The sequence below is a fragment of the Lucilia sericata genome, unplaced genomic scaffold (genome assembly GCF_015586225.1).
Source record: "Lucilia sericata isolate MDLA Ls3-8-SP2 unplaced genomic scaffold, ASM1558622v1 Contig000056F_arrow, whole genome shotgun sequence".
NCBI classification, from domain to species: domain Eukaryota; kingdom Metazoa; phylum Arthropoda; class Insecta; order Diptera; family Calliphoridae; genus Lucilia; species Lucilia sericata.
The window spans coordinates 22,717-37,623 of NW_023994092.1; the positions used below are offsets into that span (position 1 = coordinate 22,717).

The following is a 14,907-nucleotide window of genomic DNA, read 5'->3' on the forward strand; positions in this document are numbered from 1 at the left end:
GTGCACATTAAAATGCGTTTTACTTCAAATGAGATCAATACCAATGGAAAAGAAAGAGATAGATGGAGTATAAAACACGAAACAACACCTGTTTGTGAGGAAAATTCGAACATAAAACTCAAAACAAACACCCTGCTCTTGCTTCCCCTTTCGAAAATGAAATAAGAACAAGAAAAACTTATTGAAGTAAAATCTCTTGGTACTACTCACTCTTAGGTGTTGCTAAGGAACGAAAGCAAACAAGAGGGAGACAGTAATAAAATTAAGTTCGAAAAAAGAGGGTGGTTTTAAACAAACACACACACACACATGTTGGCCACAGTTGTTTGACTGCCTCACAACACCACACGCGTATTAAACACAACAACAAAGTTCTATACTCTCGCTAGAAGAAGAGGACAAAGCGGAAGAGGAAAAGCAAAACCAGAGGTGCTGGTTTTCAACACACACAGCACTGGGCAGAGCATAAGGCCGGTTTAGTTGTACGTGAGACTTTGCTGCGCTAACGTTACTTCGTTAACAGTAGACGCTGTTGCTAAATGTCAGTCAAAAAAATACAACCCTGGTTGTCCGTATACACCGTAAATAATAAAACCAAAACCGTGTAACCGCGCGTTTCAATACTATTTTCAAACAAGCGACGTCACAAAAGAAAATTTTATATTTTTTTTATTATTATTTTGTTGTTTTTGTTACTTTTTATAAAAATTATTGCAAATTTTTAAAGAAAAAAAAACGCGTGTTTCTAATAAATAATAAAATATTTTCAAAACAAGTGACAGCTGAATATAAATTAAAATACATAATAATAATAAAAAAAACCAAACTACTAAAGTTGAAAAATTAACAAAAGAAAAACAACATCGTTAAACAAATAATAATAAAATATTAATAATCATAAAATATATAAAAAAATATATATTTAGTGCCTTAAAAATTCATTAAAAAAAAAAGAAAAATCAATAACAAAAGCAAAAAAATTTAATACACATACAAATTGCTCAAAATTACAAAAAAAAAAACACACACACACAAAAGATAATATCAATAAAAAAATAATTCCTGTTTTTAAAATAAAGAAAAGTTTATTTAAATTAATAACCCGAAAGCAGTCAATAACGGATATTTTTTTTTACTTAAAAATTAAATTTTTAACTTTGAAAAAAAAAAAGTTAAAAGAAAAAACCATAAAAATTGTCGAGAATAAATTTTGAAAATTTTTGTTACAAAACGCCTGTTTTAAACATAATATATGGTAATGGCAGAGATTGGTGGCCATTTGGCTCACCAGCTTCCCTTGCACAATCACAATCAAACTGGATTACAACCGTCGCTGGTGATGAATCATCACCTGGATTTAGATTGTCACGGACATGATGTTATAAGTGAGTATCTATTATCAATTTAAATGAAACATTAGAAGACAAGGCAAAACTCACTGACGATAATTTGCCGTCGGTAATTTGTAAAAAAAAAAATATTGAAAAATTTTATTTTGAAAAAAAATTCTAAAATTTTGCTTGCAAACAGTCGAAATTTTTAAAATAAATATGTTATTAAATAAGCAGGTACTAACAGAAAAGGTTTAAACCCCTTTTCACATTCAAAATCAATCAAGAAGTATTTTTTCGGTAATTATAACAAAATGTGCCAAATTTTTTATATAAATCCCTTTATTTAAAACAAATATTTCTCTAGTTTACCTCTTTTCAAACCCACAAACTCATAATAATCCCCTTAATCTTAAGAAATGGTCACAACCCTTTTAGAGGGATTATAATTATTTAGATTAAGATCACCACACCTCTTGAACTAAATTTTCAAAAAACAACAGCTGTTTATTAAAATCTTACCTTAAGTTTGAAGTATTCTAAATGGATCATCATCAGATAATAATAATCTTTGCTGAAATATAACAATATCATAGGTAGTCCAAAGATTTTAAAACGATTTTATCACTAGAATGTTGATCGCATACTTTATAATTTCCTATTAAATAACGAATGAAAAGAAATTGTATAACAACAAATACCGACAGACAATCTAGACAAGATTTAACACTACTAAGGATCAAACCATTTTAAAAACTTTACCAACAAGTGGATCTGTTACAGATTTCTATAGAGAAGTAAGAAAATTTTTGACTAAAACCGATTTGAGTGGGTTTCAACTTCATTAGGTACCTTTTTAGTACATTTTAGTACTTTTTATTCCAGTTTATTAAGTACATTTTCCTAATTTGAAATTTAAAAAACTGCTTAAATAAATTTTTCTTAGGTTTGAATTTTATGATTAATCTGTAAATCCAACCAAGGGGCAATTTTCTTTTTAATTTTTTGGTTAAATATTTGGAACAGATTTCCCTTTTCGTTTATTTTTTACCCTACAAATAAAAATTCAAAAAGAAATCGAAAATTTGGAGCAATTTTTATATTCATGAGTAAAGTTTTAAAAATCCGACGGTTGAGAGTTGGACCAAAGAAGGTATATAATGAAATTTGTTTGGAAACTCTCTCAAAATATCGAAAAAAGATTCCCTTCTAATTTGAATTCAATAACATTTTAAAATGTACTTACAATAGATTTGTTCAAAACATTTTGCAGAACAGATTTATTAATTTCTGTTACAGCAACCAATTTTATGATTCCATTTACTAACTGTTAGGTTAAGACAATGAAACTCTAGAGCACGTTCTTTGTCATTGTCAGACTTTGTAGAAATTAGATCCAAATATCTTCGGAGTGATATTATTCCGGATATAACGTCCCTCATGGACACTGATTGGAAATTTGTTAGGAATTACTTTCAGGGAACTGGAACAATTTGCATAACAGATTCATTGCGATTACCGATTTCTGTAACAGCAACCAACTTTATAATTCTATTTACTAACTGTTAGGTTAGGACAATGAAACTCTGGAGCTCTTTCTTTGCCATTGTCAGACTCTGTAGAAATTTGGATCCAAATCATTCCTCAGGGATACTGATTGGAAAATTCTTAGGAATTACCTTCAGGAAACTGAATTTCTGAACATCGAACGGTAATACATTCAGTGAATACTATATAAGGTTTTCGTTTTTTTATCAACAAACATTTTCTATGAAAAGAAGCGTACAACAGGCCCGATAGGGGTCTAGGTATATTTCTTCGGATATATCATTTTATCACCCTGACCTACTAGCTGTTTATTCATATACAAAATAATTTAGTTACTTTAATCGTATTTCGTTTTACTTAGTCTGTAATTTCAATAGAATAATTCACTTGAATCGAATATACCGATTCGGTCCAGGCCTAGCAGCCTATTTCATCAAATTAAAAGGAAAATTTTTAATATTTTCATAAACAAAGTTTCAGATCTTAATAAATTTTAAATGTATATTGATGAAACTTCCAATCTATTGGACCTAATTATGAATGGACTAAAATTTAACATTTCGTTTAACTTGAAACTAAATTTTAGTTACAAAGATTTTCAAACGCTGGAAAATATTGAAAAATTTGACAAAATTGTATATTTTCAAGATTGTTTGGTTCAGTATTGTTCTAAAGGTTCAAAAGGGGTTAATTTGATACATTTTTAGAAGTTTTAACAAAATCCCCTTAAAAATACATAACATTTCATAGAATTTTAATAAAAAACTAAAATATTTGAATTTTAAAACTATGACCTTTGACCTCACTTATGAAAGGGTTAAGGTTTTCCGGTATCAATATTATTTTAAGTAAACATTTTCTGAAGTTTTGGGTATTCTATTTTGTATTTGTATTTACTAAACTTAGTAAAATATGAAAAATTATGTAATATGGACTCAATTATTATCCAAAATTAAGTTCCCGAAATCCTTTAAACTTCAAATCGATGGCACAGCAAATCTTTGAGAGTTATTGATGTAATTCTTTTTGAAGCTTATTCTCTCGTGTGTTCTAAATAAAAACTTTGAAAACCTGATCCAAATTTTACAAATTTGTTTAACAAAAGATTTAAAAGTTTTTTATAATTTGAAATTATTTGATGCCAGATTTGAATAGTTATACTTTGCTTTGCAGGTTTGAGAAATTTTTAAAAAAAGTTAAATTTTTCAGCAATTTACTCCTCATGTTATCATATACTCTTAATTTTGGTGGGATTTATAAATTACTCTAACACTTTTAAAACTATTTCTCACTGGAATTTTTTCAAAATCTAAAATTAAACCAATTTTACACCATTTAACGTAATTTTCCAAAATTACGATTTGATCCAATTAGACTATAAATTCTATCAAGTGTGACTTAATTCATATTTACGAATAGAAATATTTTAAGCTAAAAATAAAACATTTTTAATTAACTTTAAAAAACTTTTTGAACCTAAATATATACGGTTAACTAAATATAATCCCACCAAAAAAAATCTATTAAACTTTGCAAAAATTTCATATATTCTATCTAACGATTTAATTATTTTAATTAACTGCCTGTTAAAACCTTAGTTTAAAACAGTCATCGAACAATCCCCAGCCGCCCGTTAATAGCAGGGCAATAGCAATAATAGCAGTTACAAAAAAATCTTGATTAAAATAAAATTTGTATACTAAATACTCAGTAATTATTGACCAATTAGTTCAACCCAAAGCATTAAAATGTTATTCAACCTGAAAAAGATTAACAACAAAATTTAAATACTCTGTTTACCAAAACCAACAAAAAAAATTAAATTTAAATGTTTAAACATAATATAATAATATTTATATTTCCAAAAAAAGAAAATAAATACAAATTTATTATATTTTATCTGAAATCTTGTAATAAATTCTCAGTGACTGTATAGTGACTGTAAAGCAGTCAACCAAATCAAAATTCTTAACTGTTGGGGTTTTCAAAAATTTTTTTTAATTTTTTTGGTTTCACTTTTTTTTATAATTAATTGTTAAATTTTGCTTAATTTATGAGTGCAGAAATATTTTTCGTTTGTTTTTTAAATTTATTTATGTATAATATTTTTTTAAATGTGAACAAAATATTAAAGATTTATTATGCAAAAAATTTAGAGCGTTTTGTTGTTGTTAGTAAGATTTGAATTTTATTATGTTGAACTTTAACTTTATTTGGATTGTTTACTCATAAAATATTAAATAATATTATTTTCAACAAATTCATAATTAAACCTAAGATGTTTTTGGGGTCATAATTGTCCCCTAAATAAAGAATTTTAGCAAAAATAAAACATTTCTTAAAATTGAGTAATTACATTGTGAAAATAATATTTAACATCTAAAACTTCTTTCTTGTTACATTACTTTTAGCCAACACTGTAATAGCTACAATTTAAACCACCCATAAATAACAATGATTTCTTTTTCAATAAAAATCGATATTTAATTAAACTACTTATATTACTATAAAGGTTAAACATTTAACCATAAGTTCTAATTAAACAATGGCAATTACAATGTTGCTAAATACTTCCAAGAAAAACATTTAAAAAGAAAACTTTATATAAAATTTTATAACAATCCCGACAATATATTGTATGGATTTTATATGAGTATAAAAGTGCAATATCATTATTTAATTATAACTTGCATAAAATTAAATATTTAAATTTTGTTATCACATAAAAAAAACAAAACTTTATTAACTACTGCTACTACTACTAACTGCAACAATAATAAATTTGCATAAATATCTCACAACAATTGGCTAAATTATTTGCAAGAAAACCAGAGAACGGGGCTGATCTGAGCTGCCTGCCACAATACTATATGGTCAACACAAATTCAAACACGTGTTTGTTATAAATTAAAATAATATTAATTAAAAGTTTTAAAACAAAATTTTTAAGTAAATTTAAAATAATATTAATTTACAACTTTTCGTAGTTATATTTCCTTAATGTTTCAATTGAGTTTTTTTTTTGTTGTTTGTGCAAAAAAAGTTAAAGTAAATTAAAACAATTTGGAAATTTTCGTACAATTTTATGATAATTTGAAAATGTCAGGCAAAAACTCATTTGCAATGTAGTATAACTTTTGCTGAATAAACAAAATATTAGGGTATTCATAACAAAAGTTTGCAAGGAGGATGACAAAGAGAAGGGAAAGTGACATGATAATGTTATGATTATTGAGAAAGAAAACTAAATCATATCAGTCATGGAAACTTGAAATGTTAAAATGGTTCAAAAATTTTAGGATTAAAAGTACTTAATTACATTTCTACTATGTACTTCTGACTAGTCTATGAACTAGTTTAGTTTAGTGATTAGTATATTAACTAGTCTGTGGACTAGTCAGTTGACTAGTCTATTCTCTAGTCTGCCAATTAGTCTCTGGACTAATTTATTGACTAGTCTACTGACTGGACTAGTCTATTGACCAGTCTATGGACTAGCTTATTGACTAATCTGTGGACTAGTACTTAGATTTTTCTATTGTTCAGTCTATAGGATAGCGTATTGATGAATCTAGTCTTTGGACTAGTGTGTTGACTAGTCTATGAGTAGTTTGTTATGGACTAGTATATGTATTAGTCTCTGGACTAGTCAATTTTTTTAGAATTTTGACCAGTCTATGGGCTAGCTTATTTCTATTGATCAGTTTATAGGATAGCGTTTTGACGAGTCTAGTCTGTGGACAATAGTCCTAACTAGTCTATTTACTATTCTGTAAACTAGATTCTTGACTAATACATTGACGAGTCTCTTGACTAATCTGCTCACCAGACTATGGACTAGCTCATTGGCTTGTCCATTGAACAGTCTATAGGTTAGCTTATTAACTAGTCTATCTTCTAATCTGTGGACTATTCTCTGGTCTAGTCTGTTGACTAGTTTCTGGTATTTTGTTTACTAGTATTTTGACAATTCTATGGACTAGTCGATTGACTAGTCTAATGACATATTTACTAAGCTGTGGAGTAGTCTATTGACTTGTCTGTGCACAGTTTATGGACTAGACTATTCACTAGTCTTTTGAGTCGCCTATTGACTTTTTACTAGTCTATTGATTAGGCTTATTGACTAGTCTCGGGACTTGACTCAGGACTATTCTCTGCACTAGTATATTGACTAGTCCCAGGACTTGTGTATTGTCTATTCTCTGGACTAGTCTGTGCACTAGTCTATTGACTAGTCTATTCACTAGGCTCTGGATTAGTCTATTGACTTGTCTATTGACTAGCCTCTGGACTAGTATATTGCCTAATCTCTGAACTAGTCTATTGACTAGTCTCAGGACTAGTCTCTGCACTAGTATATTGACTAGTCTCTGGACTAGTATATTGACTGGTTTATGGACTAGTCTACTGATCAGTCCCTGGACTTGTGTATAGACTATTCTCTGGACTATTCTGTACACTAGTCTATTGACCAGTCCCTGGACTAGTCTATTGACTAGTCTCTGGACTAGTTTCTGAACTAGTCTATTGACTAGTCTCTGAACTAGTTTCTGAACTAGTCTATTGACTAGTCTGTGCACTAGTCTATTGACGAATCTGTGCACTAGTCTCTGGATTGACTATTCCCTGGACTAGTATATTGACTATTCTCTGGACTAGTCAATTGACTAGTCTCTGGACTAGTCTAATGACTAGTCTCTGGACAAAATTTTCCATGTCTAAACAATATTAGCTCTGTTCACAATGTTGAGTAAATAGTTTTGTACATTGCATTTGCAAAATATATATCCTTTTCTCTAACGAAATATACAAAAATCCACTATTGCAAACAAAATACACAAAATTTTGAAGAGCTTTCTTGAGTGTTGCGAATAGCCAATATAAAGATGCAATGTTATGAAAATTACAATCATGTATTTTAATTAAATAACAAATAATGCAGCTTTATTTTACTGGCTAGTAGTTTTGCAAGACCTTGTTGAAAAGAAAGAGAATGGAATACTAAATCGTTAGAAGTGTTGCAGTAATTGCAATCCGGCTTACTGCATTGCAGAAAAGCAACATTAGTTTGCATTTACAAAACAATATGGTAAATAAAGAGAGAAATAAGCAAAACTGTTTAGAATGTTGCAATCTTTTGGTAAATTTGCAAGACCATTTGAACTACACTAATATTAATTACACGTTTATTTATTTACTACAACCAACATCTAAATTAAATATTTAACATGTAAACTTTAAAGTGTAATAAACAACAACAGTGTTTTTTTTTGGAAAATTTATTTAATTAATTAATAATATTTCAAAAGAAAAAATATATGTAAAAGAAACAAAACAAAAATAAAAACTACTTGAGAAGTTAACGAGATGTTTTGGACCGACAAATATAAGCGAAATCCCAAGAAGGACAGACAACTTAATATAAATAAGTTGGTAAAGAGATAAATTTGTCTTGGCCAAAAACCCAGTTGTAAATATGTGGAAGCATATGTTTGTTTATGGATTTTATTTTATTTTTGCTTAGAGTCATTATTGTATGTTTGACGTTTACGAGGACGTTTGAATGATTCTCTGACTCTCTTTCTTATAATACATACATATTTATTATTCTCTCTTTACTTTTGGTTTTAGCCAAACTAAAGTTGACTTTAGTTTTCATGGATGAAATGTTCATTTGTTCACACAGCAAAAACAAAAACAAAAATTGAAAAAAAAGTACGTAAACGTTTTTAACGTTTTGTTGCGAAAACAATTTACATGAAAAATACATTAAAAATGTTTACTGACATACAAAACTTTAACTTTTTTTTCGTTTACTTTTATTTTTGTTTTTCTGAAATAAACATTAAAAGAATGAAGAAAAAAATACAAAAAAAAAACAACTCATCTCAAAATAAATGAACTTCTAAATAGAAACTAATGAATATGTTTAATTTAATATAGAATTTAGTTTGTTGTTGTTAGTTTTTCTACTTCTGCTGTTTAAGGGAAGAGGGGAAAAAATAAAGTTTTCTTTAATTTTTATTTGTTTTATACCCAAAGAAATATAAACTTTTTTAGTTAAAAGTTAAATAAAGTTGTATTTGTATTTTAATTTTGTTTTAATTACATTTTAAAGGCTAAATGTTTACAGTGTAAAGTTTACACTTGAAAAAAACTTAAAAAAAAACAAGTTAAAAGAAACAGTTAATGTTTAGTTAAAGGTGCTAGTTGTTTACACCACTGTTGCTGGCTAAATTTTTTAGAGTGTGAACACGGTATTAAAACAGTAAGTAGTGTGAACATATGAAATCTGCATTATGGTGGTTGTTTAATGTGTATTTTGCAATTTGTTTTTCTAAATGTTATAAATTAGTTTTTGTTTATATTTACAAATTTAATTAAAATTTATTTTTCCATAGAAAATTCTTTATTATTTATTGTTTATTTTAACATTTTTCCAACTGACAAGTGGCAGTTAGTTATACTAATGTTTTTTTTTCTATTTTGTTGGTTTGTTATTTGTTTGCAAAAAAATTAATTTAAACTAATAGAATAATAATAACAAAAACAAAATCTGAATAAAAAAACAAGTTTACAATTTATAAATTTATTTATGTCATAAATAATTAATGAAAACATGCGTTAGAAAATAATTTAAATAATTTATGCCGGTTGATTTGTTAAATTTGAAATAAAATGTGAAATATTTTTATATCTGTTTGAAAATTGCTAGAGTTTGAAAAAAAATAACTTCATTTATTAAAATATAAATAATTTACAATTTTAATGTTGTTTTTGTTTGTTTAGAAAAGCGTTTTTTTTGCATTATTGTAATATTATACAATTGGCATTTTGGCAGTCATTCAAAAGCCAATTATTAATTGTTTATTTACAAACAACAACAACAAAAACATTTGCATAATGCTCTAACTGCATAATGTTAATTAGATTTTTTCAGCAATTTGACATTTTGTTTGTTTTAGTATTTAAATTACTTCTAATTAGTGAAAGAGTGTTTTTTTTTAAACAATTATGTCAGTTTAACGGTTTATTATGTGGTTGTTTTAGGAAAAAAGTCAAATTTAGTTTAATTTGTTAGCATTTGTTTAATGATAAAGTGATTTTGTTAAAAAAATATAACCAATTCTTTAAAAAAAAGCTTTAACTTATTCCCAACAGAATGTTTTATAAAATTTTTTTTAAATTTTTATAAATTTTGACCCTTAGTGTACTTTAAGGGTTAATTTTTTTCTGAAATATAATCCTCAGACCTTGTGGTATAATTCCCCAAAGTTCCAGCAAATAAATTAATTCTTTAAAAGAAGTTTTAAGTTATTCCAAACTGAACGTTTTATAAACTTATTTTTAAATTCGTATAAATTTTGATCCTTAGTGCATTTAAAGGGTTTATTTTTTCTGAAATATAATCCTCAGACCTTGTGGTATAATTTCCCAAAGTTTCAGTGAAATCCCATAACAAATACTCTAAAAATCGTTGATTCTATATAAACAAATTCAAAATTTGAACTTTGACCCTCAAGTAGGATTCACATAAAATTTTTAGTAAATATTTTACATAATCCTACAAACGATTTTTATACCCTACACCACCATAGGGGAGAGTTGTGGGGTTTTATGCGTTTCTGCTGATATTTTAACACCCAAAAATATTGGGCCTAAACACCCATCTTAAAGTACACCAATCGGCTCAGAATCACTTTCTGAGTCGATATAGCTGTCTGTGCGTTCATGTAAACTTTGTGCGCGCGCTACAGGTCGCCCTAATAGAGCTTTTGAGCTCATAAATATGTTAAATGTTCTTATATCACTCCAAAAATCGGCAAAACTCAGTTCTATATAAGTCTGCTGATTTTCGTAATGATCATTTGACCCTATCCCCCATACAAAATCCCCTTCAGAAAATAACTTGATGGATCAAAATCAATAATATCACTATGATATTCTGCATAAATAACTTTAATGTGGACATAAATCCATCTACCAAAATTTATAAGGATAAGCCCATGCCCCCACATAACCCCTCCATTAGAAATTGTGGCCCATTGTGATACCCTTAGAATTACCATTCCCTTATGTTGAGAGAATGGTTTTCCTCCCTAATATCGTTGACTATTTGGTTCTTCTTGGTGTCTCTGTGGAAACCAACAAGGTGTTTCTAATAAAACCGATCATGTTTACTAGTGACGCATATTTGACACAGTCCAGATTATGGAAAAAAGCTCTACCAAGATAGAGTGATGGGCTCTTGTAAGGCTGGGCAGTCACATAGAAGGTTCCCCTTCTTCTTCGTCCAAACAGCTTCTACAGTAGCATACGTTCCGACATATGTCCAATCATACAGTGCCCAGTAAGAAAGACAAGAAAGTCCTAGTCCTATTCGTTGTCAGAGTGGGCGAGAGCAGTCTTGATATTCTACAAGTGGAGATATTTGACCACCTGAGTTCCGTCTCACTCAAAGCCTAGTCATCTATCAATTTTGATAGGGTCATCAGGGGAGTGTGAATACCCCTTGCGAAAGGATTAAGTCTAGGGACGACCCTTTGGTTGCACATTCATCAGTTATTTCATTTCCCCGGAATTGAACAAATAATTTAACCTAAAACAAGTTATAAAATATTCAAATATTTACTGTTCTATATTTATCACTCCAAGCAACAATAAAACATTGATTCCTATTTTATAGTTTTCTTAAATACTCATGCGGCAAGTAGCAGTAGTAGGGTTGATTTACAACCTAAAACATAGAAAATAATATGACAACTAATGTGTTATAAAATAAATTTTGACACTAAATTACACTGACATGACCACAAAAATTTACAAACGACACAACATAACAACAAATAAACTGTGTTGCATTACAAATCAAGCAAAGAAACGAAGAAGAAAATAACATTCATTTATAATTTAAAACAAAAGAGGTAAACTTCAATAAGAAACAAAATGTTATTATAACTATCGAAGGTAATGTATGTGTATAGGTTTGTAATGTAATACAAATAATAATTTATTCAATAGTTGCAAGTTCTTTACTTGCTACACTTTTGTGACACTTGTTAGTTAATGAAATAATGTAATTGTAAGGCAGCAGAAGTGGTAGGAGTCTTGAAAAAGAGGGTAAAAAGTCTTAAGGAAAATGTTCTAGGAATATGTTCTGTGTGCTTTACAAAATTTGTGTTGCAAATCAAAAAACCGCTTGTTTATGTAAAACATATTTAACATTTTCTTCTTCTTCTTCTACTTATTCGCTCTGTCAGATACCGTACAAATAAATAAATGCGACTCTGTTTGTTGCATGTTATATATTTACACGTACACGTACTATACATGGTACATAGCAAACATACATGAGTGCTGACATAAATATCTTAAGGCATGATTTATGATCTCTGCTAGACAAAAGTGCAAAAATTGAAAAACAGTTTGACTAGAGTAATAAACAAAGAAATAGAAGAAAAACAAAATTGCATGCCACATGCATTAAAGCAAAATTTAAATTATATTTTCTTTTTAGACAGAACTTTAAACAAACAAAAACAAAACAAAAAAAAAACTAACAGGTATTGTTTAATAAATGATAACTCTTGACGAAAGTTGCATGTGGCATTAAAGTTTTGAGAATTAGTAATATTCATGCAACATTAAATATAAGCCACGCATAAAATTTTTTAAGGCGGCTTATTAAGGTGTCATTAGTGTAGTAGTGTGTGACAGCAACAGTGTGTAAATAGTAAAGGAAGTCCCTTTTGGCTTTAACGCTTAGTTTTTTTGAAATAGTGACGAGTAGAAAATTTCAGTTTAGCTAGCCAAGACACAGGCGGAGGGGCAAGTCATCAAAGCAATAACTGTTATATATCAAATGCCGCTGGGATTGCAACATTTAATGAGCGCTTTGGTGCTTTAAAAAAACGACACACTGTCTATACCAGGGTTGGGGAATCTTAATAAAAGTGTACGTAGTTATTAGTACTAAATACGATATTGGGTACTTTTATTAAAATTTTATTTAAAATTAGCTTTCAGGGGAAACTTTTTCTTTAATTTCGGAAATTGTAGAACGTATTTAAATTTATGCCAAATCGTTTTATATTAACCTTGGCAACTGACTTATAAATTTGGAAAATTATCAATACACTTCCCCTGAAGAGAAAATTGCTATCGTGAACTTGTTGTGAACAATTCATTCACAATAGTTGATTTTGTATGAAACAGCTGTTCAATGTTTACAAAATACCATCAACAAATTTCACAACAGGGGAAATTTTTTCACAACAAAAAAGTTTGTGAAAAGTTAACATCTTTCACTTGAAATATTGATTAGCGATAGGAGTGATTATCTTCAGAATCTTTCTTACCCCCTTGGAACCCCCTGGATTGTCTTAAAAGTATTATCTTCAGATTATTTCCTACGGACATTCAAGTTGACTTGGAACCCTCTTCAATGGATATTGCCGCAGATGCAACTATGGAGGAAAGACGAAACGATATTTTACCTTAGCGAATGACCTGCTTTACGACTTCAGGATTAAAGTGGCCTTCACACGATTACACTTAACGTACGTAAAGTCTAACAAAAAAGTAAAATAAATTTCAATCCATATGACAAAAAAGGGAGTATAAAACAATAACAATGTAGGATGGAAACAGCTGTTTCACTTTTTTTGTATGTATTTACTTAAAAAATACATCCCTGATCTAATGCGACTTGCTGGTTTTTGGATCATTTCAAAAAATGAAGAGATCCATTCGAAATTTTCCATCCGTTTTTTCTAACAATGTACGATGGTTTCATTACATATTGCGTTTAGACGATTCCCTCCGTACTCTTCTACACAAAATTTTGACAGATCATATTACTTGTGTGGTCGTGTGAAGGGGGCTTAAGTATCGGTTGAAATGATATTGATTGATTTTAACGAAATCGGACAAGCTTACACTTTCCGTGGCAGAAACAAAAAAATCTACACAGAAAAATCAACAAATTATGATATATCTGATCAGATTTTGACAAAAAATTCAGAAAAATAGATTATGAGATCTAAGGATTACAACTTTCGTTTAAAATATACATATATATTTGATTGGAAATCGGGCAACACATTCCACTGCAGAATATTTGAACTTATAGGAATTTTTAACCAAATAAATTAGAACGTCTAACCACAGTTTGGTACTTTTAAGCTCAAAAAAGTACCTTTATGATTTAGAATTTAAAATCTCAACAATCCCCTCCCTGATTTCTAACATTCATCACTTTGTTTTAGTTTGCCTTTATCTTCCCAGTATATGTGTATTTTACGAAATGTTGCACGCGATATGCGGGCGTGGCATGGCGTTAAATTACACTCAAACAACACACATACATAAACTTCAATATATTTTATAGTTTTATATGCATAAAAATGTTTTGTATTAGTTGGACGGGTGTATTTGAGTGTTTCGTTAGCCTTTTTATGGTTTTTTCTTCAAAATGTTTTTTTTTATTATTTTGCCATTTTTTTCTCTCACCTATAATATGAGTGAATTTTGTGTTGCACGTTTAAACGCTGTTGGCGGTTTTCAGTTGTTTGGTTGCGGCTTCAACTCTGAATAATATCAGAGTTGATTTATTTATGTAGCAGCCACGTTTGTCGTTTTTACTACTGTCTGTTTTAAACAAAAATTTAATATTATTTCATTTGGTGGTTTGTGTTTGGTTTTAAAACAAACGTTAAATTATTATAAAGAGATAGAAAATTAATATGAAAAAAATACCATGAAATGTGGTAGCTTAATAATGTGGCAACTGGCTGACACTTTAATTTTGCCACTTTGTAATAATTTAATTTTTTTAACAAAAATAAGGCAAAAAATCTTGAGATGTAGCCAATTCTTTAATTAAATTTATGAACCTGTCTTGAATGTTTTTTTTAACAACATCCGGTCTCAGGGAGAACTATTTATGAGCATTCTTTGATAAAGTTATTTATATGTTAGAGCCCCTCATAAATTCCTCTAAAGATTTCTATCTTTTGATTTTTGC

General features: G+C 28.8%; 1 protein-coding gene across 1 annotated transcript in view; it reads left to right on the forward strand.

The window, feature by feature from the left end:
* Window positions 1–1,128: 1,128 nt before the first annotated feature.
* The window catches only part of LOC119616087 (insulin gene enhancer protein isl-1), a 49,893-nt gene continuing 36,114 nt past the window's right edge, over window positions 1,129–14,907 (forward strand). The window contains exon 1 of the mRNA XM_037972248.1: window positions 1,129–1,385. Coding sequence (XP_037828176.1) covers window positions 1,253–1,385 — 133 coding nt within the window. The 5' untranslated portion in view covers window positions 1,129–1,252. The remainder of the gene's footprint in view (window positions 1,386–14,907) is intronic.